The 24,877-nt window shown below is 49.0% G+C and overlaps 2 protein-coding genes across 5 annotated transcripts; both read right to left on the reverse strand.

The window, feature by feature from the left end:
- Window positions 1-2,641: 2,641 nt before the first annotated feature.
- On the reverse strand, window positions 2,642-11,836 carry ZNF653 (zinc finger protein 653). 2 transcript variants are annotated; one of them, XM_051971593.1, is made up of 9 exons: window positions 11,511-11,836; window positions 9,409-9,452; window positions 8,087-8,302; window positions 6,795-7,391; window positions 5,827-5,992; window positions 5,106-5,217; window positions 4,041-4,155; window positions 3,621-3,720; window positions 2,642-3,415 (listed from the first exon to the last, which is right to left on the reverse strand). In XM_051971593.1, the coding sequence occupies exons 1-9, from the start codon at window positions 11,819-11,821 to the stop codon at window positions 3,238-3,240; spliced, it is 1,839 nt and encodes a 612-aa protein (XP_051827553.1). In that variant the 5' UTR covers window positions 11,822-11,836; the 3' UTR covers window positions 2,642-3,237. The 2 variants fall into 2 exon arrangements, 1 of the variants encoding a protein (XP_051827553.1); XR_007949529.1 differs by lacking the exons at window positions 2,642-3,415; window positions 3,621-3,720; window positions 4,041-4,155 and having other exon boundaries at window positions 5,120-5,217; window positions 6,485-7,391.
- A 618-nt stretch (window positions 11,837-12,454) lies between these two features.
- Window positions 12,455-19,029, reverse strand: ECSIT (ECSIT signaling integrator). Of its 3 annotated transcripts, none has more exons than XM_051971596.1 (8): window positions 18,870-19,029; window positions 17,515-17,673; window positions 15,611-16,025; window positions 14,551-14,774; window positions 14,274-14,325; window positions 13,663-13,811; window positions 13,330-13,438; window positions 12,455-12,954 (listed from the first exon to the last, which is right to left on the reverse strand). In XM_051971596.1, exons 2-8 carry the CDS (start codon window positions 17,629-17,631, stop codon window positions 12,674-12,676), a joined length of 1,347 nt encoding a protein of 448 aa, XP_051827556.1. In that variant the 5' UTR covers window positions 17,632-17,673; window positions 18,870-19,029; the 3' UTR covers window positions 12,455-12,673. The 3 variants fall into 3 exon arrangements, with proteins under 3 accessions (XP_051827556.1, XP_051827555.1, XP_051827557.1); XM_051971595.1 differs by having other exon boundaries at window positions 17,515-17,677; XM_051971597.1 differs by having other exon boundaries at window positions 13,330-13,435; window positions 17,515-17,677; window positions 18,870-19,028.
- Between the last annotated feature and the right edge of the window lie 5,848 nt (window positions 19,030-24,877).

A 24,877-nucleotide genomic window follows, 5' to 3' on the forward strand; every position in this document is an offset into this window, starting at 1 on the left:
AGACGTACGGCCACACGCTCACGGAAAGACGCACACATGTTTAGACACATACACATGACCAACATACATGCTTGCGCCGCAGATCACATACATAAGCACGTGTTCATATCCGTGTACCAACATGTGCAGAATGCACACGTTCAGACAAACTTCCGGCTGAGATTAGTGACGGGCTAAGACGCCACCCTCCCCCTTCCCATATAGCCTCAGGCCTTTGGAACCCAAACAATAGGAACCCGTCCCGCTCTAAGGAAAGGAAACGTAGCAGCTGCCTCCATCCCTCTCCGTCTCTCCGTCCCGCCCCCGGAGCCTTTGTTTCGAGTCCCCAGTCTCTGAATTTTTGTCTGTCTCTCTCTAACCCACCCCAATTTGACTGAGATGAAAGGTTCCTTTCTCGGAGGTGACCATCCCATTTTGAGCTTCAGCACCATAGACAGCGCGGCACGACGGCTCCATCTGGATTCCAGCAGCAGTGAAGAAAGTCCTTCTCAAGTTCCCCCACCCACCCCACCCGCGCCTGTACTGTAACCTCTGAGTCGGAGGTCGAAACAAGAGTCTAAAAAGCAGAGGGACAAGGTCTATCATGTCCTATTCGTGCCCTTTGGTTTAAATGTCACAGATCAGCTTCACTCAGAGCTCCACACTATGGTTGTCAGATCCACCGAAAGAATCGAAAATCACCCCGTTAGGGAAAGTCACGAAGAAACAAATTGTAGGCAGATGTTCACGTCGAAGGACCTAGAGCTAGCCAATCATGAATTGGACAACAGGGGGCGCAGTTGGGAGGATTTATACAAAGGCCAATCGCCTTGACTTGTAAGAAAAGCAATTAGAAGGCTACGTAGGAATACCTCGACGGCCAGACTTCGTGAGCTCTGAACTGTGGGGTGAAAGAATACCCATCTGGAACAAGTGCTCAGATTGTCGGGCCAATGGGGGAGGGAGGACTAGCTGAAAATGCACCTGCCCTCCGCTCCTGGAACTACTGAATGCATTGTTCTCCCCAAGCTGCCAGGGACTGGGGGGAGGGGACGCTATGGGCTTTGCTGCCCCCCCTTTTTCCCCCAGCGCTGATTCTCTCGGTGGTTTGTTCAGATCCACCCACCCACAGCCAGTAAAATCTCCACGCCAGCCTCGCTGTAGAAAAAGGAAACCAATGGAATGTTTTCTAACAGCGTCGGCAGAGCCCGGGAGCCAAACGCAGGCTCGCCTATTGGTCTGAATAGAATATAGAAAGCACGTTTCCCCTCACACCAGCGGGTCTATCCTCCGTGGGCGGGGAATAACTGACAGTCCACCAGGGTCCAGGGAGAGAAGGTGATGCGCGCGGTGGAACGGGAGGATACGGCGCTAACCACCAGCAGCTTCTAGAAAGCATGCGGTCCAAGCGGGGTTCCCATGGTAACTGCGACTTGCCAGCTGCGGCCGCCCGGGTGGGGAGGGGGCGCTGTCTGAGGCTGCCGCTCGGATTCTAAACTACGAGAATACTCTCCACTCTCACCTAAAACCACCGGCTCCAAGCCGCCCCTCCCCAAACCTGGAAAGTAAGTTCGAGGCGAAGGGCCAAAATGGGAAGGAAAAGCAGAACTCCGCCTCCCGTTCGGCGCGGGAGCCTCTGGCTGGCCGAGTACCAGGTTCGATTGTAGCCAATCATGGTCACGGGAGCCCCAGGGCGGGAGGCGAGGGCGTGAGGGGCGAGGCATATGCCTGGGCTCCCGGCAGCGCAGCCGTTCACGTGTTCCGCTCTCCCGAAGAACTCAGTCGCCACCTCCTGGCGAAAGGAAACCGTGAAACTTGGCTCCAGTCGGTGTCAGGGGCTTAATTGTCAAAAAGGAATTGAAACGTAGGGGTTCCAACTTGTCTAGCACTCGATGTAATCCCCAACGAAGACTGCTTGCTCTCCCCGGGAAGTCTCATTGCAGGCAGAGTGGGAGGTGGGGAGCAAAGCCCTGAATCTGGGACCGTAACTGGCTTTGCCCCTAACCCCTTTGGGGCCCAGGACACAAGCGAAGGTACTTAGATCTCTTCATCTGCAAGGAGAACATGGTACCACTTGCCCTCCCTACTGGGAATCCGTTAAGTGCTGGGCCAACAGCCACCCTTGGTAAACCCTGTCCAACCAAGCCCAATTCTTAGAAGGGTAGTCCTTTAGCCCCACACCCAGGGAAAGGCTTGATGGTGATTGACACTGAGTTTTAGCTGCAGGATCTTGGGGAAAGCAGTGGCTTCCCCCTCTTTCATTAAGGCTGCCTGACTATTCATGAAAGGCTACGTGTCCTGAAGAACTGACCCATCAACCACCAGGAACAATGGGATGAGTTGAAGGGGGGCAGCTGAGGAGGGGCAGAATCCTGAGCTCCAAAGTCTGAGAGGCCACAACCTGACCCAAAGCCAAAGGAGCCCTGCAACATGTGCCAAACAGCTCTCTTAGCCTAAGACATCTTCTTATAGTTTCTACCAGATTGAAGGAGCGTGCTTTCCTGGCCCCACAACATGAGAGGGGAACACCTATCAGGCCCTAAAGCACACCCCAGCACCTTTCCAACCTTCCCTTAGGAAGGCAAGCACTCCTCTTCCCTCCCTCCCACCAAGCGACCAGGGTTTCCTCCTATTTCCAGACAAAGGCTAACCCTCAGCTCTGAAGGCAAACGGGAGAGCAGGGGTCTGAGGCAGGAGCTTGGGGGGGGGGGGGGAATTGAGGAGGGAGCAGCAGACTATGGACAAATGGGGAAAGCACTCAGGGCATTCCTTTTTCTTTTCAGGGCCCAAAGGATGGTAGTGTAAAGCTGGGCCTAGTCTTCCCAAGTGTTCTAGAGCATACAGAGGTAGGGTGGGAAGAGGGATTTTTTTGGTGTCTTTTTTTTTTAATCACTTTTGCTCACTTAACACTGTTCCAGGTGTCCAGCCCTCTTGCCCAGTGACTTAGCTGAAAGATCTCAGCTTTAAGGGGATGGACCCATGCCCCATGACATCCAAGCAGATCCTTACAATACCTGCTATATCAATCAGCAGAACCCTGATCCAAGAGCAAAGGGCCACTCTTGGAGGCCATCTCTTTGCTTCACGGCTTGCCCTGGTGCCCTCAGTGTCCACCTATACTGCCTGCAGCCCCATTCTGGGGCTACCTCTCTTTAGCCTCCCAGAATAGCCTTTGTGAAGTGGGGTCGGGTTTAGGGAGAAGGGCCCAGGTCAGTGGGGACAAATAAATAGGAATGTCCTTTGGCCGGGCAGCCAGGATCACGTGGGTCTGTGGTCGGGGTGGCTCTTGAGCTTGTGAAACTTGACGCTGTCCATCTTCTCAAAGCGCTTACCACAGCGCTCACAGGTGAAGTTGTACTGCACCTCAGCCGTGTGCTTCTTCATGTGCCAATTCAAGGATGCTCTCTGGCGACACTGGTAACCACAGATCTCACACCTGGGGACAAGCAGGGACAGAGGTGAGGCTGTCAAGGGTCTCAGCCACAGCCTGAGGAGGAGACTCACTCCCTCAATCTCCCTGAGTCTGAGCAAGGAGAAGGCAGCAGGGAGGACTGACTCCAGTGGGGAGAAGGCCCAACCTTCCCTGGGGCCAAGAACCCTGGAGGGATACTTTGGGCTGAGGAGAGAAAGCCATCACTCACTGCAAAGGGGTTTCTCCTGTATGTGTCCTTCGATGAACCTCGAGGTGATTTTTTCGCTTGAAGGACTTCCCACAGGTTTCACATGTAAATTCTCGGACACCTGGAAATACAACCCAAAGCCCCAGGGATTGAAGGTTAAAAATTCATTCTTAAGGTATATTCACCCATTCATGACAACTCAAAAGGGTCCCTGAGGAAAAAGCTTTATTCCCCCTACCAGCCTGGAAATCTGATGGAATGGTTAAAAAAATCCTTGTTTGTTGTGCTGGACCGAATATTATTGTAGACAAGATTACCCTAGATGAGGGAAAGCACTCTGAGATTAGAGGGACTCAAAGTGGATTGAGCCCAGGTGTGCCCACTATATCTCCAACTTCTTTATCCCAACCAAATCTAATTCCACAATTCCATGGGCCCAACCTGAATGGATGATCATGTGCCTTCGAAGGTGATTGGATAAGTAGAACTTCTTGCCACAACCTGGGTGAGGACACACTTTCGTTTTCCCCTTCCGGTGGACAAGGTTCACATGATTCTGCAGTAGAAAAATCCACAAATGACGAGTGGGATGGGGATAGAAACAGACAGTGTGCAAACTGTGGCCAAATGATTCCAAAGGAACTTCTGTCCTTGTCCTTAAGATATTCCCAAGAGAGTGGGTGACCCATAGGGGAGAGAAGAGAGAACACAAGAGACTTCAAACAGGGCCCCAGCAGGCCCTGGAGATACAAAGGCAGATACAAAGTCCTTAGCTCACGGATTTCTTAGAGCAGCCCTAGTGAGGGGCTGAGGACACATCTGCAGAGTTAAAGGATAATGTTCTCCCCAAGATTTCCTCTCCCCTTTCTAGAACATCTGATAAATGTCAAAACTATCCCAGATCTTTCACTCTTATACTTCAATGGCCTGAAAGGATAGGTCTGACCACATCACTCCTCTGCTAAAAAATCTTCAGGGACTCGTCACTTTTAAGATAAAATGCAAACATCTCCCCTTAATAATAACAGCTCCCATGTATAGAGCAGCATTCCATCTAGCTTCAAATCCCTTGTCTAATGCCCTTCCCAACATCACCCCTGGAGGAGGGGCTGTCATCAGCCTCATCAGACACACGGGGGTCCCTGACCAGAATCTCTCAGCTGATCAGCACCGTCTTGTCTCAAACTCCACCCACAGGATAACACCTCCCAGCCTACAGGATCAGCTTCATTGCCCAGGCTTCTCAAGGTGACTTCCCTTTCCCCTGAGTTCTAGCTATCCATTTCCTGAATCCCTGTCTTTGTGCTGGATGTTGCACCTGTAGAGAAACCCTCCTCCTATTTCCCTAGTTGATGGAGCTCTCTTAAGGTAGGCTGTCCTGACCCAGAGGCACCAGCCCAAAAGACATCTCCCCCAGCCTGTCTCCCCAGGGCTCGGCACAACAAGTGCTTGATGTGTGCTTGTTAATTAAACAAAAGGCAAAGGAAGTGGAGAGGCCTGGCGTACCTGGAAGCTGCTCAGGGCTACATAGACCTGACTACAGCCTTCATAGGGGCAATGAAACATCTCCAGCAGGCCATCAGCATCTGTGGCACGGCCCCGCCTGCTGCGCCGCCTCCTGAGGGCAGGGATTGGGGGGAGGGGGGGGGAAGGAAGAGGGGGAAAGAAGCAGAAAACATGTCAGGCCAAGCTCCAGCCTTCAACCAGAGGATACCACTGCTCTCCTCTTTGCCTCTTTTCTGACTTTTGCTTAGGCTCGAGGCTGAGGAGCCCTGAATGTTGCTGTCCTTGGCACAAGCAGGCCCCAGGAGACCCCCTACTACCCATTCCTCCCCAGGTATTCCCAGAGATCCAGCCTGACTCTGTCCCTCCTGGCAATTAGCTCCCTGACAGAGGCACGTGTATGTGTGTGCACACGGGCCTAGATTCAGAGTATGTGTGCGTGAGTGTGTGCGCACATGGGCATGGGTTGGGGCCCTGTTCTCCCCCAGGCTCTGCTGGCTAGAGAAGCGTCCGAGTCTGTCCCCGCAGTCTCAGCCCTTAGGTCTTGAGAGCCAGTGTCCCTCACTGTGTCATGTCCAAGCATCACTTCTGACAACAGAGCCAACAGCCCATTGCCATGCTGTGCCCACCCCACCCAGGGTGGCCCAGGAGGAGCCCGGGCTGCCCCCCACTGCCCTCCCCCTTTTTGCATGGCCACACGCTTATGGGTGATGCACACACTCACTTCTCAGGCTCCTTGGGAATCTCATAAATGATGGCTGACATGTCATTGCTGTCTAACTCCTCAGGCTCGGGCTCCATGTTCTCAGCCACTGTCTCTAACTCCTCCAGTTCTGGGGAAGACAACTCCTCTTTCTCTTCCTTCTTGAGGACATAGAGTTCTTCCTTCTCTGGGAACAGGGAAAGTTACACATTAGTACTAGGTCCAGGCTGAGAGGGTCTCTCCTCTTGGGGAGCCCCCAAATGTGGCTGTGGGTGGGCCCTACCAGGGTTAAGAACTCAAGGATTGGGCCTCAGCCAAGCCAGGCTGCAGCAGGGCCCTGCCTCTGGGCCTGCAGAGAAGGCTCACTAGTGACCTGGACAGCGGGGCTGCCCGGAGCCTGCAGAGAAAGCTCATTGGCCACCCAGCTTACCTGCAACCAAATGCCAACCTCCTCCTCCTCCTCCTTCCTCCCACTCTTCCCCACCCAGGACAATTTCCATCTCAATAGGGTCAAGGAGCAGCATCTCTTTGCCTCTGTTCCCACCCCAGTGGCCCAAGGCCCCTCTTTCCCACCTATCTGTCCTACACTCTCATGATTCAGAGCTAGCAGGGAATTGGGAGATCATTAAGTCCAACACTTTGGTTTTGACAGATGAGCCCCAGAAGCAACTTGACTTGCCTAAGGTCCGTCTCACAGGCAGTGTGACTGGCAGAGGAGGGATTCAAACCCAGGGCCTCTGACACTCCAAATCCAGGGCTGTTTCCACTACACCAGGCTGCCTTGTCTTCACTGGCATGTGTGGACATGGGTGCTGTGCAGCAGTCAAGGGCAGGCTGCCCACCTTCTGCTCCTCGGGGGTGCGGCCCTCCCTGGTCCCTGATCCCTCCCCCAGGGGCCCAGGACAGGGTTCTGCCTGGGGTCAACTGGCTGACCTGAGGGAGGCCCAGGAAGGGTGGGGAGAGGAACTGAGAGGAGGGAAAAGAGAGACCTTTTTTGGTTTCTATACACGCCATGCTCTCCGCGGGGCCGCAGGGGTCAGGCAGACGGCCTTCGGGCTCAGTCTGGGTGTAGGCGGCCACGCCCTCAATCACAGCACAGGGCACCTCTTCTCCACTGCCGCCACCACTGGCCACATTCAAGTGAATGCCCTCTGCTGCCAGAGCATCATAGCCAGGGCCCGCGATAATGATCACCTGAGAGCCTGGCACCATCCCTGGCACAGGACAGCTGGCCACCATCTCGCCCAAAGCTTCCTGGGGCACACTGTCAAACAAGGCACTGTGGCCTGTGCCCACCTGGACCGGCACAGGCACACACACCACAGTCTCCATGCTCTCGGGACCACTGGTGGTTGGGCTATGGCACAGGGGTGTGCCCTGCTCCGCTGTCAAGTTGTCCATGTGGTGTTCAAAGGGAATGTGGATGCCGTCCTGTGTGATGAGCCCACTGCTGCTGCCCTCAGGGGCTGGGGGAGGTGGCGCAGCTGGCACCGGGGAGGCTCGCACAGTCTGAGCCCGTCCATCAGAATCTGAGTCAGATTGAGACTCTGAGGAGTCTGAACTTCCAGCCCCCAAGCCATTGCCCACTGTGGAAATAAAGAAAAAACAGGGACATCACGACCCTTACGAAGCAGACCTGACCCAGCAAACATACTCCTGGTCGTTCTCCCTGCAAGGATCTCAAGCACACATAAGAATCTGAGTCGTGCAGTAACTCTAACAGCTAGTATTCATAGAGGACCTACTACGTGCCAGACACTCTAACTGCTTTAATGTTAGCATTTAATTCTCACCACAGTCCTTTGAGGTAGGTGTTTATTATCCCCATTTTATGGATGGTTTGAACTCATGCCTTCCTGACTCCAGGCCCAGTGTCTCCTAAGCATCCCCTTAACAAATGCTATACTTATTCCTGTTTGAGTGATCACTCCTTACCATAAAAACTTATCTGTCCCTTATCACACACCACTCAAAACTACTTTCTGACCCATATATGTGAATTTTTTCTCAAAAGACACAAGAGGGACTGAATTCTCTCCTTTCCCCTCTCTTCGGCCTTTAGAGAACCTAACACAGGGCTAGCAGGCACCAAATCCATGCTATCTGGGGAGAGGAGATGCCAATTAAGGAGTAGGCAACTTCATTCAGAGAGAGAGATGAAAAGAGAAATAAGCTGTGAGCTCACTTCGACAGCGTGCCTTCTGAGGGGGAGACTAACGCCGCCTCAGGATAAGGAGTGAAAAGAGGTGTGTCCCAGGGCCCTGGGCTAAGGCATCCCTACCTCTGTCACTCTCGTTCTCCGAATCACTGAGCGGCTTCAGAGGTGAGTGGAGGTCCTGGAAGTACCGGTGTCCTGCCTCACACTGCCACACTGCTGTGGTATAAAGCCCAAAGGTGGGGTCCAGCTCTGCCAGGTGAGGCTCATAGGGACAGCGGTTCTTGTGATCCTCATACCAGATCACCATGTTCTTTAGACAGTTCACATTACGCCTCCTTCCTAGGAAAGGAGAAAGGCAAATGGAACAATGCTTGCAAGAGGCAAGTCTACAAGCCCTTTCTCTACTGTGAAGATTTGGGGAACAGAAATATTCAAGCACAGAGATCATCGCCCACCTCCTCCCAAGAGGAAATGGATCTTGCCCAGGGAGACAAGTCCCAATTGGCCACCACTATTCATGTCAGCACCACCCTCCTTCTAGTCACTGGGAGAGGCCTTATCTGTAAGAACACAAAGTAGGAAGGTAGATAGGAAAGGCTGGCTGTGGTCCCCCAAGAATCTGGGTCCTCTTATGTTGGCAGGGGACTGGACAGTAAACTCTCTCTTGCCAACACCTGGCAGGCATGTTGCTCAGTCAAACTACTTGAGGACAGTAGGATTCCACTAGCATAGGAATGAGGGGAAAAAAAGGGAGGACTTTCCCAAAAGGGTATACCTGCAACACTGTGGTCAGCTTGAACCCCCAGAGCTAATCTATTCTCAAAGAAGGCTCTGGGATATCAGGGCTTATTAATAAAAGCAGAAGTTCACATTTTTCTCTTTGGGTCAGTGAATTGATCCTTAAAGCCCCAAACCTCCCCATAGTGCAGTTATCATACAGCTGCTAGAAAGCATGTCAAGGCCTGAGAGATAGTGTCCTGCAATAGGTGCACCCTTATAAAGGGTCAGAGAAGGGAGAGAGGAAAAGGTGGCTACCAAAATTTCAATTCCTTCAGGAGTCAAAGACTGTTCTCCAAACAAATAACACTCCTTCCAGTTAAATGAGTCATACCTTTCAATGGTCACAGCTGAAATTCCCAAAATCTTTCAGTCACTTGGACCCACAATCCCCCTGCCTTTCTAGCAATTAGGGCACAACTACTGTCTAGCCCATGGAAAAAGAACAGAGCCACTGAGGAGGGTCAGAGGAGAGAACAGGGTAAATCTAGCTCTGAATGGAGCCACCAGCAGAGTTCCTTGCTCCCTCCATTCTCCTGAGCCTACCTGAAAGATTGTACACTGCTGAAAGATAGAGGAAATAAAGGTTCACTCCTCTAACTCATTAGCATTACTGCTCCTCCATTCCCTGGACAAATCACAAGTCTTAGGCCCCATTACCCACTTACTCTTCTTCCGCTTTGGCTTTTTGGGGACTTGCTCCCAAGGCTTCCTGTAACAGAGAGAAGCAGCAGCGAGTGAGAGGGCCGAGCTAGGATCTTTGAAGGTCTTCTCATTGGACAGCAGAAGGGCTATCTGGTGGTGGAAGGGCCCACGGTATATGGATAAGGGGATAACATGAAGAGGCCCTCAAAATCAGAGAAAAGATAACCTTGAAATCAGGGAGGCCAGACTGGGAGGAAGGCTCCAGGGGAAGAACAGGGAAGAGTGTGCATGGTGGGAACAAGGCCTAAGGAAGTTTGAACCCGCTCCTCCTCCGTGGTAACCATCCCGTCTCTCCTTCCTTCTGCTGCAAAACACTTAAACCATAATAAGAATAATTCTTTTGTGGGGAAGTGCTTTGCCCACAACAATCTGTGTGCGAGAGCACAGTCTCTTCACTCTCATTTTCTTTGTGGAAACTGGGGCTCAAGAAGGTTACAGAACTTTCCCAGAATCACAACTAGTGCAGGATTTAAATAGGGATCTCCTGACCTCAAGTTCATCTCTCTCTCCATTACATGTCACCATCTCACTTGCAATGTACACCCAATATCTTCTTCTCAGGAGCTGCCTCCTCTACCCCCTAACCCTTCACTAATATCTCCAACTAGCTTTTCCGAGACTCAGTTTTTAATTTATAAAATGGGGACAATAAAATTTACACTACCTCACAGGGTATGCGGTGAGGAGTCTTTGTCATAAAAATGTCCAGTCAAGCAAAACACATCAACCTATTGGCCAATATCTAAAAATATTTTATACATTCCTAAACATATGCTTCATTCTGTACTTACTGCCCACGACCACATTTCAGACAGGCTTTTCTACTAAGTTCTTTGAAGTCGTAACAGTTACTACATTGGTCAGAATGGCTGATAAATAATTATAGAAAATTCCCATGGCATTTAATCAACCTTCGTCCTTCTATATTTCCCAGTATCATTCAATCAATCAACCAACACTTATTAAGCACCTATTAAGTCAGGAGTACAAGATACAGAAACAAAAGTTAATCCCTGCCTTTAAATAATTTACATTCCCTGGGCCATCCCTTCTTTCTTGTAGAATTACCCTTCTTTAGTGCCTCCGACACTGCTCTCTCCCAGTTCTCTTCCCACGCCTCTGTTTCCCTGTAGGATTTACTGGTGTTCCACCCCCAGATACTGGGGTTCCATTATGACAATAATAGCTGACATTTGTACATAATTCAGTGTTTGAAAAGTGCTTTACACACATTACCTCCCGCTGTAAAATCTCAGAGGCCCTCAAAAGTCACCTACTCAATTCAGTAAGCCTTCATTAAACACCTACTATGTGCCAGGTACTGTTCTGAGTGCTGAACTAATTTAGCTCATACCTAAATAGGTTATTTCCTGAAAAGTGTTCATCCAGCCTCTGTTTGAAGGCTTCCAATGACAGGGAACTCTAGCACCTTCTGAGACCATTCTCCTTTTAGATGGCTCTTAGTGTTGGCAAGATTTTCCTTATGTTGGCCAGCCTCTCTAATTTATATGCATTTACTCTAGCTTCGCTCCCCGGAGTCAAACAGGACAAGTCTAGTTCTCTTCCAACATTCATTCCTCCTGAGGCAATCTTATTCTCCAAGCAGAGGGCTCCCGAAGCCCCACGTCCCGTTCCAACCTTTCCCCAAGCGTCCCCTAAATGTCTCACCCTCACCCCCAAACACACCGGCGGCTGTCACAGGGGCGTGCCCAGCACGCCAGGAGTGCTCCGGGAGAAGCCTCCCCTGCACCGCTCCTGTGTGCACGCTGCCTGCCCATCAGGCGAGGGCTCCTCTGGGGCACGGGCCCTTTTCTGCCCTTCTCTGCGTCCCCCGTGCTCCGCCCAGTGCCTGGCACGTAGTAGGCGCTTCGTGAGTCCTAGCTGCCTCGCCTTCCTCTCCGAGGCTGTGGCCGCTCCCGGGCCCCCGGCCAGCTCGACACCGAGCTCCTGCACAAGTCTCCCGGAACCCCGCGGGGTCTGGGCCCCCTCCTTCCCCGTCTCCCTCCCGCGTGCGCCCCGGCGGTGCGCTGCCGGCTGGTCCGGGGGGGAGGGGGCCGGGCCTCACCCGTGGCGTCCGCTGCGCTGCCCCCGCTCTAGGGAGATGAGGTAGGCGGCGAGCTTGGCGTCGCTCCAGCCGCTGCGGCGCCTCAGGTCCACCCAGGGCCCGTGCGCCTCGCCCAGGTACACGCGCCGCACGTCGTACTTCTTCCGGGACTCCAGCCGCCGCCGCACCCGGTCAGACTCGGTGAGGCGCGGCCTGCCCCGGGCCTTACGGCCCGCCGCGCCCTCCTCGGCCGCCGCCTCCCCGCTGCCCTCGCCCTCGGCCCCAGTCTCCGTCTCGGCCTCGGCCTCGGGCTCCGGCGTCCGCTCCGCCATCCCCCCCCCTCCCTGGTTACAGCCTCTCCCGTTGTTAGGAACCCGACCGGAAGTGGCGACGATCATCCGCGCCCGCCGGGAAAAATTTAACCCGGCGCTCGCGAAAAAGAGCCCCCGACGCATTGAGTGCGTCTGCGCGAGCCCTGCCCCCTTCCTGGCCAGAGCGTGGACCCAATCGTCCGGAAGAAGGGAAGGTTAGAAAGGGGAGATTGGCGTGAGTGAACGAAATGCCCAAGGTCGTCCGGAGCCACTGGGATGGTGCTGCCAGCCTGGCGCACCATAGGCCAGGCCTTGGCAGGGAGGTGACAAAATTCGGGGCTGAAACAGAACTGGCAGATTATTTAGTCCCTTCGCTGCCTCCTGGCCCTTAGATAGAGGGCACTTCAGTACCGACTGGCACAAGGGTCTTTGGCCACAGTGTGGCATTCTCTCTGGTGGGCCAGATTTCTAGCGGCGTGCCGTCTTTTGGGGAGGGTGTCTTTCTCCCGCCCTCCCCTCCACACCGCTCAGGATCCATGGCTGGCTTCAGTCAGAACTCCCCTGTGTTGGGGGCCGGGGAAGGGGGAAGGGGTTGCCTCTTAAGGGCAGTGCACAGCAGGTCTGGGGACAACCACAAAATCAGAGCAGGAAGAGTCCCCAAGGATGACACTTTTTATTTGCTGGCTACTCAGAGGCAAACTGCTAAGCAGAGTTAATTTCGACACACTACTGGGGGAGAGAAGGGGAGGGGGCAGCTCTGCCACAGCTCCATTCTCCCCCAAGGTCCGAAGCGTCCAGCCCAGTCTCAGCTTGTCCAATAAGCCAGGACTACACCTGCAGGCGAACAAGGAACTGGTAACCAGTCTCCGACCTTCAGGCAAAGGCTCCGCTCTGACCTCGCCGACCGGCTGGGGCTTGGGAGGGCTCTTCCTCCTCCTTTGGAGACAGCGGCTCCCCTTGCTCGTGGCTGTGCTGGTCTTGGCGCTCCTGATGCCCGGCAAGCTGGAGTTCTGCTCCCACTGCTCCCAGGCGGAAGACCACTGGGATTCGTGCCAGTGCTGGGTTGGTGATCTGCAAGCCCTGGATCCACTTGGCCAGTGTGGCCTGATCGTGGGCTCCAGCCATACACATGGCAAATACCGGGCCTTCCTCCACTATGGGAACAGAGGGGTGCCCTGGGCTGGAGGATCCGGGAGGTCTGCCCCAATAGAACTCCTGACCCGTGCCCCGGGGCCTGAAGCTCCTCACCTCCTAGATTTCTCCCTTCCCTTCTGCTGGCTGACAAGTAGCGTTAGACCTCATTCTGGCAAGCCCTGGCAGAAGCTCAGAAACCTGGGTCTTTACCACCCCTGCCTCACCTCCCCCCAGTAAGACTAGTTCTCCAGGTTTGAGGCCAGTGCTGTTCTCTGGGCCTAAAGTAGTACCAGGAAGGGAAAGACGATGGCAAGGGACTTCTGCCTGAAACACAAAGGGCAGTGGAGGTGGAAGCTAGAAAACCACCCTAGAGCTATGCAGAGGAATCCCAATACCTTCATCCACATCAAACTCATAGTCGTCCCAGGGTCCTCGATCCAAATCCAAGTCCAGCTGCATGGGATAATAGAAGTTACTCTCTGGCTCGATCTCCTTGTTTTCCTGCTGGAGGCAGCATCCATGAGGCTCAGATTAAAGCCAAACCCTCACTGGTATCTCCCCCCCTCCCCCCCCAACCAGGGTTTTCAGCACAACTGTTAGAACCACCTAGTGTTACCAATACTAGGCTCAGTGCCTGGTGCCCTTGCCAGACCCCTTTTCTGCTAACACTTGACACTAGGGCACCCCCTGATCCCTCCTCCTGGCCCCTTGAAGGTTCCTCCTCTCACTCTCTCCTCAGGAGGCAGCAGGTCAGCCCGAAGCACATGGTAATAAAGACACTGGTCTTGAAGCCACAATGGGAAGGGTCCTTCAACAAAAACAGGCCTAGCAGGGTTGTGCTGAGTCAAAGCAGCCTGCTGGTCAGGACTCTGGATCCCTGATTTGGGGAGAGAAATGCACATATCAATTCTAGTGCTATTTCTAGCAGGTGACTTCCATCCACCCCAACCATAGCATCTTTCAGGGGTCCAGATATAAAATGAAAATTTATACTTTATCTCCAATATCCTTTCCAGTTCTACCTCTATAAAATGAAGCACCAAGTTTTTCTGTCATCTTATGCAAAGACTCTACATAACTTGCCTCTTGAAGCTAGCTACTTCCAACTTCACTTGCTTATCTCTCTCTGGTTTTTCTCCAGAATTCATCTTAGTTTGCATCTTCAAGTACAAAAAAGATGAGGAAGTGGGCACTGTCTTATTGGTATTCTGAGGGCTCCCTGGGCCCTTTGAAAACCCTTCAGTGTCTCCTCATATACACTTTTCTTGTCTAACCTCACTTTATCTGTGGCCATAGCAGATTGGCAATACGCTATACACCCAATGGGCACAAGACATACCCACAATGTGAGGCTGTGATGAATCAGCTCCAAGATCTTCTGGCCCAGGCATCTACAGTCAGAAAATGAAAAGAGTACCAGGTACCCAGTTCCTTCCCACCCCACCCATGTTTATCCCCCAACCCATCTGAGAGACAGAGTCCAGAGGAAACATACAAGGACAATGGGATCATCAAAGGAAAAAGTCCTGGCACTTTGTCTCAGAGACAGAGACCATAAGGGCAGAAAAAGAAGAACAGAATGGCAGCAGGGAAAATGGAGTGGTCCTGGGTGCTACCTGGTACACAGTGACTCTGGCACTCAAGTCAGCTGCAATACGCTCCAAACCATGCCGGGCCAGATCAACAGGGTCTTTGGGAAGTGGTTTCGGCACCGGGAAGGGATTGATGTTCTTGAATCGGGGGAACCAATATGTCAGGCGAAGATATTTGAGCATAGGGTGACTTTTTCGTCCAAAAATTTGTAGCAGCAGAAACTCGGTTTCTTTGTTTGGCATGACCCCTGTGCTGGGCCAGAAGATAAAGTAGCAGAAAAACAGAGAAAGGCAAAGGCAGATCAGAGGTGAACTACCACACAAAGGGTAGTATCCTCCAAGTTAAGCAGGGAACTTCCTTCCCATGCCCTTCTTTGGAAGAAAGAATGATGGAATTTCAGATACAGAAAGGGCCTTAAGGTGATCTAGTCCAATCTGTGCTTGAACAAGAATCCCTCTATAAATGAATTTCTTAAATTTTGGAGGGGGGAGTACCCCTTTTGGAAATCTGGTGACACTAAGGCCCCCTTCTCAAAATAATGTTTTTAAATGCATAAAACTACATTCATACAATTACAAAGAAAACCAGTTATACTGAAACAGTTATCAAAATATTTAAAAAGCAAGTTCAAAGAACCTAGGTTAAGAATATGAGTTCTATTCTATCCTTGCCATATAATTATCTAGCCTCCTCCTAAAGGTCTATGATAGGGAATTGTATCTCATGGTAGTTCTTTCCATTTCTGGACAGCTCTGATTGCTAATAACATTTTCCTGACCTAAAGTTTAAATCTCTTCTGCCAAAGCTGGTCCTTGCCCTGGCAAAGCATCAGGCTGACCAGCCCCTTCCCAATTTGCTCTTCCATCCTCTGGGGCCAAACAGCATGAGGATAAGCTTTCTGCCACATGACTGTCCTTTAAATTCTTGCAGATAGAACATTCATCTCTCAACTCCTCAAAAAACCTTTTCTTCAGTCTTCTCAGTTAATCACTCCCAGTTCAATGAACCCCATCTAATCCCACTCCACACTGGCTAATAGCAATGCTGGGGGTGGGGAGAGATCCTCAGACTTCTCCCTCTTACCATAGTTTTCCATCTGATCTAACACTTTCACGCCACACTCCTGCTGACGGGGGTAATGGTTGAAGATTTGCTGCAGTACGTTTCGAGGCACAAAGACCTCCTTGGGGAAGATGTCCAGCAGGAGGTTATAGATAGCCAGGTCACGCTCCACCCCGTACTCTGGCATCTTTCGCAGAGCCAAGTAGATGAAGTCAACATGGCCCCGCTTTCGTACATCCCGTTGGGCAAAGGCCTTGACTGCTCTTGAAAACCCTGTTTTATCTCGCTGTCCGCCAGTAGCTTGCTCAAAGAAGTCCTCATATGGCTCCAAGGCTTTTGTAGACACTGCAGGGGGCCTCACCATAGGGACTGGCTCAGAATCTGAGGTTAGTCTCCTTGCATTGTTGTGGAAGCCCATTTGGGGCTGGGAGAAGCCCTGTGGGTCAACAAGAAGAATCAGAGCTGGGATTTGAGACCTTTGCCCACCAGGAAGTCTGTTTATCGTACTTCCTTAGGGTGGGATCCCTTAGAAGAAACCCTGTTCCTTTTCTAAAGGGAAGGTAGTACAGTGAAAAGATAAATTGGATTAGATTAAGGAATTAGGCTTCAATTGCTACGATCAGAATTGAAGCCTAATTCTTTGAATATTTAACTCTCAACCTCTCTAGGCCTTAGTTCTTTGATTTGAACCCTTGGCCTGGGGCCTGTTATCTACAAAGGGTTCTGGCTGGCTCTGGAAAAATCTCAGGTCTTCAGCAGGATGAATACAAAGAGGACTGGCGAGACTTACATGAACTGATGCTAGAATGAGCAGAACCAGGAGATCATTATATACCTCAACAATGATACTGTTTGAGGATGTATTTTGATGGAAGTGGATCTCTTCGATAAAGAGAGCTAATTCAGTTTCAATTGATCAAGGATGGACAGAAGCAGCTACACCCAAAGAAAGAACACTGGGAAATGAATATAAACTGCTTGCATTTCTGTTTTTCTTCCCAGGTTATATATCTTCTGAATCCAATTCTCCCTGTGCAACAAGAGAACTGTTTGGTTCTGCACACATATATTGTATCTAGGATATACTGTAACCTATTTAACATGTAAAGGACTGCTTGCCATCTGGGGGAGGGGGTGGAGGAAGGGAGGGGAAAAATTGGAACAGAAGTGAGTGTAAGGGATAATGCTGTAAAAAATTACTCTGGCATAGTTCTGTCAATAAAAAGTTATTAAAAAAAAAAAAGAGAAAAGAAAAAACTCGGGTCTTTTCCATCTTCCCCTCTTTGAAATCCCAAGACTCCAAAATCTTTTAATAGTATTGTATAATCTCATTAACCTAGATTTTCAATATTTAAGTATCAACTTACTCTATTCTCTCTCACCCAACATATCCAAACCATTGTCAAATTTAGCCAGGGATTCTCAGTATATCTATTAGCTCTTCCTTCTTCCCCACAATAGCCAATATCTGTATTAAGGAAAGAATTTTCTGTCTTCAACACAAAGTCATCCCCCTTCTCCCCCGGGCAATTTTGTTTTCTCCACTTATTTCAGATTCCTATTCCAAATTTGTCCCAGGCTTTCTGAGTACACATGGCCTGAGAAGCTGTTAAATATTCAACAGGATTTGCTGAAGGAAATGCTAGCCAGGAATGGCACAAAAATTGAATAGCCCTTCTGAAGATTACTAAGATTCCGTTTTAGAGGAAACTGAAGAAGATAAGTAAATGGGGCACAGACAAAGGAAAGTGGGTGCCTCCTCCTGTTCCCCCATTCCACTCTGGCCAATAGGACTTAAAACTGGAAGTGATGATGGTTTTGTCAACTGTAAAAGGATGGTATGGAACTTGAAGTCAAGAAAGGTTAAATAGCTTGCCCAAAGTTAGACATGTAGGTGATGCTTCTCCCTACCCCATCCCTGCTACCTGTAAAAGGCAGTTTCCTTCAGGCTGCCAAGGGCTGTGCCTTGGAGCAACTCTGGAAAGGAAGTGGTGTCCCACAGAGTGATCCCAGGTTAGTATGGTCCTCCGTATGCAGTTCATCTTGCTGCTGGCCCTGATCAGGAACTAATGGCAAAGAGATACCTGCCTAACCAATGAAAGAATATATAGTTAGCTGGCCCAGAGGATGGCCTTGGAAACCTCTCTGAACCCTCATACCCACCTCAGAACTATGAGAATGTCAAAGGTTCATCCATCTTCTCACTAACCTTGACTCCCATCTTAGGTGTACTCCTTGATTCCACTCTCACCCAACATCTCCAATAAATTGCTAAATCACTTTTATAGTTCACAGCATCTCTCCCATATATTATATCCTTTATCTCCAATTTCCCAGTATTTTATCATTTCAAGGTTCTTATAGTTTTAAGCCTGGACTACTACAATAACTTTCTAATTGGGGTCCTAATTCAAGTCTTTCATAAACCCAATCCATCTTCATAAAGAACAGATCTGACCGGATCACATCCCCACCCAACTCTAGATTTCCCTGGCTTCTTATCTCCAGTATCAGATATTCAAAACTTTTCATAGCCTGGTGCCTTCCCAGTTTTTTTGTTTGTGTTTTTTACACTTTACTACCTCTCTGACCCAGCTACACTGTACTCATCTCCATTTCTCTAACAGGGCATTCAGGTTACTTTCCAAGCCTAAAATGCTTTTCCTCCGTCACTTCATTTTCTTGTCTTTCTTCAAGATTCAGTTCAAAGTCCCTTTCTGCAGCAGTCTTTCCCTCTGAGATACCCTCCAGTCACTCTCTGTGGCTCTGATAGGTGCCTAATTAATTTCGTGTTGACTCCCCCATTTGAATGTATGTTCCACGCCAGCAAGGCCGGTGTTGGCTTTTCCTTGCCTCCCCGTGGGACTGCACAGTGCTTGTTACACAAGGAGCACTTAATAAGCACTTGCAGACCAACTACCACACCTCTGAGAGCTTCCACCACGCCCCTCCTAGGAGGCAATCCTCCTGTAGCACCTTGCAGCTGGGAACAGCCTCGGCTGTGTGCTAGCTACAGGCACGTGGGTGTCCCCTAGGTCGGGCGGGGTCTCCGGGGCCCGAAGCATGTCTCTTTCTTCCTCGCCCGGGTACTGGGTTTGGGGCGGAGTCGGGGTGGTGGCGGTGAGTGAAGGGAGCGGAGGTTGAGGGTCACACGTACACATTATAAGCACACTATACATTCACACACAATATATACGAACACACAGGCGGGGTTCGAGTCGCTCCGCCCCTCCCCTTCCCAAACACAATCCAAGGGGAAAAGGTCACGATGTCCGCAGACCTGTGGCAGAACGCGCTCGGAGGCCGGACACGGACGCAGAGGCCAGAGCCCGGGCTAGTTCCCGAGCGGCGCGACGGTAATTCTTTCCTACCGCAATTCTCAGCTGTCTCCGGGTCTACTTGTCAGAATTGCTGGGTGCAGCCATATTGGCCATTATAGCTTCCGGGTCATAGGTTGTTGGGCTTTCTCAGAGGATATCTTCAGGATGGGGAGCCAAAGGAAAGACGTCATTTAAAGTTCCCACCCACCATAGTTAAGGACACGTCCCCTACCCGCTTCACTCATTCTTAGCTTAGAAGGGGCTCCTGAAGTGGATCGCCGTTAGGGGCCGAGCTCTTGCGAGCTGTAATCTTCCTATCTCTGCTGTTTGCACAGGCTCATTAGCCTTTAGTTTGTTCATCTGCGAAATGGGTAAAAAGTTATTCACCAAACCCAGAGAAAGGAAGGTAGGGCACGAGGAGGCTGCGTAGTGATAAGCGAGCTTCTTTCCCGGGTCATTGCTGCCAATGGACTGGGACCTATCCAACCCCAGCCCAGCTCTGATGGATCCGGAGAGATAGGGTTTCAGAATTTCGGCCTTACCTTCTTTCATTTTACAGTTGAGGAAACTGAGTCCACGAGTTGTCAAAATGAGTTGATGTTTCATAGGATTTAGAACCCTAAGTCAGCTTAGATTCTTCACCCTCTTCTTTTTTATTGAAGCTTTTTATTTTCAAAACGTAGGCAAGGATAATTTTTCACCATTGTCCCTTGCAAAACCTTGTGTTCCAATTCCCTCCCTTCCCCCCATCCCCTCCCTTAGATGACAAGTAATTCAATATATGTTAAACATGGTAAAAATATATGCAAATCCAATATAGGCATACATATTTATAAAAAGGAAAAAAAATGAGAAAGAAAATACAATTCAAGCAAATAACAAAAGCAGTGAAAATGCTAGGTTGTAATCCACACTCAGTTATCAGAGATTTCTCTCTGGGTGTAATGGCTCTCATCTTCATGAAATCATTGGAAGTGACCTGAATCCTTCATTGTTGAGAAGAGTCACGTCCATCAGAATTGATCATCATATAATCTTGTGCCATGTACAATGATCTCCTTGTTCTGCTCATTTCACTCAGCATCAGTTCCTGTAAGTCTCTCCAGGCCTCTCTGAAATCATCCTGCAGGTTGTTTCTTACAGAATAATATTCCACAACATCCATATACCATAACTTATTCAGCCATTCTGCAATTGATGGGCATCCACTCAGTTTCCAGTTTTTTGCCGCTACAAAAAGGGCTGCCACAAATATTTTTGCACATCCCACCCTCATTTTTTAGAGATGGGAAATACTAACAGCAGAAGTTGATATATGATTGCAAAAGAGTTTCTATACAAACCATTTTTTCATCCAAACAACAACTGTAAGAGTGAGTATTTCCATTTTTCAGTTATCCTTTCCATTTCCACAATTTCTTTTATATATGTTCTCTCCTACCACCTTAGTTGAAGTGGCCATTCAGCTTCTGCATGAAGACTGCCAGGGAGAAGAAAAACACCACCTCTGTGGTACCCATCACTCTTTTATATAATTTAAAGCATTAGAAAGTTTTTCCTGACACAATGCAAATTATCTTCTTTGTAAGTTGCTTCTGGAGACAAGCCAAACTAGCCCAATCCCTCCTCCACATCAATATTTTAACTACTACTTAAAACACAGAGGCAGTGAAGAGTCATGGGGGAGGGAGGTACTGTCTTCAACAATCATATGGAAGTTGAGTAGGAGAGATCCTTAGAAGAAAGATGATTTATTTGACATTTTGACCCCCAAACAATGAATTATTCACTAAATGGAGTACCCTAGATGCAAAGGAATTTTCTTAAACTTTATGAAAATGTGTATGGACAAGCCCTTTATCGTTTTGAAAGGATCATGGGACTTTGGCCATTTGATGAAAGGCAAATGAGGCCACATGGGAAATAGATTATGCTTGCATGAAATGATCAAAAGTGCCTCTGGCCCTGTGTATAAAACAGTAAGTCACTTCTGAGTTTCACAGACTGATTGCAGGTCAATGAGGGGGTAGAAAAGCTCTTGAGAAATAGAACAAAGTAGAAAAGAATAAAATAATAAATGGAAAAGATTCATTCTCTTTTTCCCACCTCCAGGACACCAGAATTAGGAAGATCCTGAAGTCCCATCAAAAATTTCACCAGTTATTAGAGTTGGTAACAGAGTCCAATAGAGCTAGATACATGATAAGTATAGGAGTCACAAGATGACGTGGTAGTAATATGGGAATCAAGATGATGTGGTATTAGTCTTGAGGTGGAGATATCCAGGTAAAGATGTTGTAAACATTAAATATTCTTGAATATCTATAAACTAAAAGCTTGTGTTTTCCCTTCCCTTGGCACCTGAGCAGCATTGGAGGAGACAGAACCAGCAATAATGAAGAGACCAGACCCAGCAGAGGAGTTCCTGGCACAATGAGATTACTGAGAACACTAAAAAAAAAAGGGATTAGAGAGTTCCTAGAAAATCCTGGGAATTTAGGATTAGGAGAAACTGGGATCTGGGCCATGGGAGCTCAAAATGGAGCTCTTGAAGAACAGAGGATTCAGCCTGGCTCAGTAGCAACTGGCAGATTCTTACCCAACAGCAAATTGGCCCTACCTGATAGCATATTAACCTTTCTTTTTTTTTTAATTTTAAATTTTTATTTAATAATTACTTTATATTGACACATATTAACCTTTCTAAAAGAGATTGCCCTGCAAAGAGCCAACCACACCGGTAAACTTAACTATCCTACTATAACCTGCCCTACTCTGAATTTCATAAGGGATCTCTGAAGAAAGAAAATTAATGACTATGTGCCTCATCATAATGTACTCTTTAAATCTGAGCTGACTCTCCCAAAGGCCTTGTATAATGCAAAGGAAGGGTGTTCCATTTGAGGAGAAAGATTTTTACCAACTGTTTTTACTATGTTTTTTTTTTTTTTAATAAATACCCTTGCTAAAATGTTATTGAGAATACTGGCTAATCATAAATGTGAAGTATACTAGGGAGAGCTCAGAATCAACTGTGTTAGAAACGCTAGGATTTCTAATTTGCCCACAATCTTGTGAAGAATAGTCTGAGGGACCAGACTTTTCAGTTCAAGTGGGAGTCAGAGAAGTAGTCCCACAGGGAGTGTTACATTCTAGAAATTACTAATAGAGACTTAGCCATCACTTCTGACAGTTCTTTCAGGACCCAAGCATGTGGTTTATCAGGCCATCAGATTGAACTAGGAACTTTCATTATCTCCTTGCTTATTAGCTCCTTTCTAGCTACTGCATCTCCTACAAAAGTTATTCTTCTGGCAGAGAAAATAGGAACACAATAATTAACTTTACAAACAGGTTCCTCTCAACCTTACTTCTCCCTACTTACTCCTTGAGATCATACAGGCTGCCTCCTGTGTGTCCCTCCTATATAATCTCTCTTTCCCATATCCATGTCTTTGTACTGGCTATTAACTCATGCCCGGAATGGTCTCCCTCTTCACCACTGTCTTGGAATCCCTAGTTAAAATTCAGCCATTATCTACATAAAGCCTTTCCTGATGTTCCCAATTCTTAGTGCTTTCCTTCCCCCAAATACCTTGCTCCTGTCCCTTCTCCCTCATCCCACAACCTCTGATTAGGTATTGAGGATGGGACTCCTAGCCTCTGAGAGCCCCAAATCCTTTCAGCCTCCCGGATGCAAAGCTCAGTTTCTCTAAGTTCCAGGGGGCCTCAAACTTTTTAAATAGGGGGCCAGTTCACTATCCCTCAGACTGTTGGAGGGCAGGACTATAGTAAAAACAAAAACTTTGTTTTGTGGGCCTTTAAATAAATTTCATAGCCCTGGGGTGAGGGGGATAAACGTCCTCAGCTGCTGCATCTAGCTCACAGGCCGTAGTTTGAGGACCCCTGCACCGTCCTATGCCCCAGGCTAAGGGACCTGGAGGGCCAGGGAGCTGGCAATGACTGCCACAGTCACCTCTTGGACTCCTGAGTTTATTCCAGTCAGTCTACTCCTCAAGAAGGGTAGCCATGGGTACCAGGCAGGGAGCCAGGATTCCTGAGAGCGAGACGCCAAGGTCAGCGCTGGGAGCTCCCTGGGAAGCCAAGGGTATCCCTGCTCCAGATGGGGAGAGGCGTGTCCTCCGACTCGGATTGGCTGGTACAGCTGCAGGGGCGGGGCTCCTGTGCAGTGACTTTGGGACCAGCATGATGCTCCTGCAGTCGCAGCTTTTGAGTCCTGATGTGCTGAGCGACCCTTCCAGTCCACTTATCCAGCAGTAGGGAGCTGCCTGTCCCCAGGATCTATCCCCTCACCCCAACTCCCACCCCCACTACTTACTTCATCTGTCTTCTCAATCTGAAGCCTGTCAACTCGGGTAATCCTGCAATTGACACACCTGAACTTGTTCCACAGGTACCTACAGGGTGCTTCAAGCACAGTCTTCCTACCACCAGTCTCCATTTCGCCGAATCAGGGACTCAGAACCTCAGTATTTTCCAAGAGACCTCCATCCTGAGCTCCCAGGGCTACCAATCCAGCTTCTCCTAATCCTAAATCTCCAGGATTTCCCAGGAACTCTAAATCCCCTGTTTTAGGAATTCCCATTAATTTAAGTGTCCCCAAAACTCTCTAGCCCACCTCCAATCTCAGACTCTCCTGTCCTGACATCTTAGCCTCCGCCACTCTACCAAGAACTCGGATTCAAAATGATGACAGCCAATTCTAGTAGACTTGTGATGGAAAGTGCCATCCGTGTCCAGAGAGAAAACTATGAACACTGAATGTGGATCAAAACATACCTTTTCACCTTTTTTGCTGTTTTTTTCTTTTGATCTGATTTTGTGTGTGTATGTTTGTATATGCAACACAATGAATGTAGACATATGTTTAGAAGAATTGTACATGTTTAACTTATATCTGATTGCTTGCCATCTTGGGGAGGGGGAAAGGGAGAATAGAGGAAGAAAAATTTGGAACACAATGCTTTGAAAATGTGAATATTGAGAGCTATCTGCATGTATTTGGAAAAATAAAATACCATAAAAAAACAAAACAAAAGTAAAATGAAGGCTTCTTCTGCTGTTTTCCTTCCCTCTTCTGCCTGGGATCCCTTTTGATCTTTCCTGAAATCAGCTGTACCTCAGCTATTGTGAACGGGTGGACCTGGATCCTGGTTCTTCCCCTAAATGATCAGGGTTGAGGTCATATTTCTGGAAAATGTTATAGGCTGCTTGCAATCTAAAAAAGGATCTCCTTCTTCACTTCCCCCCACTGTTAATTAAGGGAGAACTAATAACTAGGACAGAGAAGAGAAGTGCTTGAACCTACGTCAGAGGTGAATGATCAGGACTAGGACTGCCTTCACCTTAGAGCTGGCAGATCTGCAATCCTAGTAATCTTGTCCCCATTACTTTCTTCAAAGTCTCTAGGCCTGGACCGCCCCACAGGGATGTAGTCTTGCCTATCTAGGGAAGGAGTGGGGAGCCCTTTCACTGGTTAACATTTACTGGGAGTAAAGAAAGGCTAGCTACCCTCCTTGATTCTTCTGTGGATTTTAATCTGTCCCAGATTTATCCTCTGCTTTGCCCAGGCCACTGAGACATAGAAGGTGTCTATGTGTCTGTATGTGCACTGTTATGAGAGTGGATTGTGTGTGCTAATATATCTTTTAGAGGGAAAGTAGGTTTGTGTATTTTTGAGTATGAATCAGCAACCACATCCCTCTGTGTGTATGGCAATATCCGATGTGACTATGTAATGATAGATGTAGGGAATATATATGTCTTTTAGTACCCTCCTATCTGTGTCTATAAATATGTGTATCAATAACTAAGTCTAAGTGTCTGTGCCTGTATATGTCACAAAGATAAATCTGATGCTGAACATCTATGTGTCTATATATCTAGTCTGCATTTCAGTGAGTCCATTTGTGCCTGAGTGAATGTCTGCCTAAGCTGGTCCCAGAGT

This window comes from Antechinus flavipes, chromosome 1 (assembly GCF_016432865.1).
Source record: "Antechinus flavipes isolate AdamAnt ecotype Samford, QLD, Australia chromosome 1, AdamAnt_v2, whole genome shotgun sequence".
NCBI classification, from domain to species: domain Eukaryota; kingdom Metazoa; phylum Chordata; class Mammalia; order Dasyuromorphia; family Dasyuridae; genus Antechinus; species Antechinus flavipes.

Bases quoted from the DNA above. Each gene is read 5' to 3' on its own strand.
- ECSIT (XM_051971596.1), bottom strand. From the start codon at position 17,631: ATGAACTGCATACGGAGGACCATACTAACCTGGGATCACTCTGTGGGA. The intron at 13,812-14,273 runs GTATGTCTTGTG...TCCCCAAATCAG, and splicing joins ATCACAGCCTCACATTGTGG to GGATCCAGAGTCCTGACCAG. The intron at 12,955-13,329 runs GTATTGGGATTC...CTGTTCCCATAG, and splicing joins TGAGTTTGATGTGGATGAAG to TGGAGGAAGGCCCGGTATTT.
- ZNF653 (XM_051971593.1), bottom strand. From the start codon at position 11,821: ATGGCGGAGCGGACGCCGGAGCCCGAGGCCGAGGCCGAGACGGAGACT. The intron at 8,303-9,408 runs GTAAGTGGGTAA...CTCCTTTCCTAG, and splicing joins AAAGCCAAAGCGGAAGAAGA to GAAGGAGGCGTAATGTGAAC. The intron at 4,156-5,105 runs GTACGCCAGGCC...TTTCTACTGCAG, and splicing joins TAGCCCTGAGCAGCTTCCAG to AATCATGTGAACCTTGTCCA.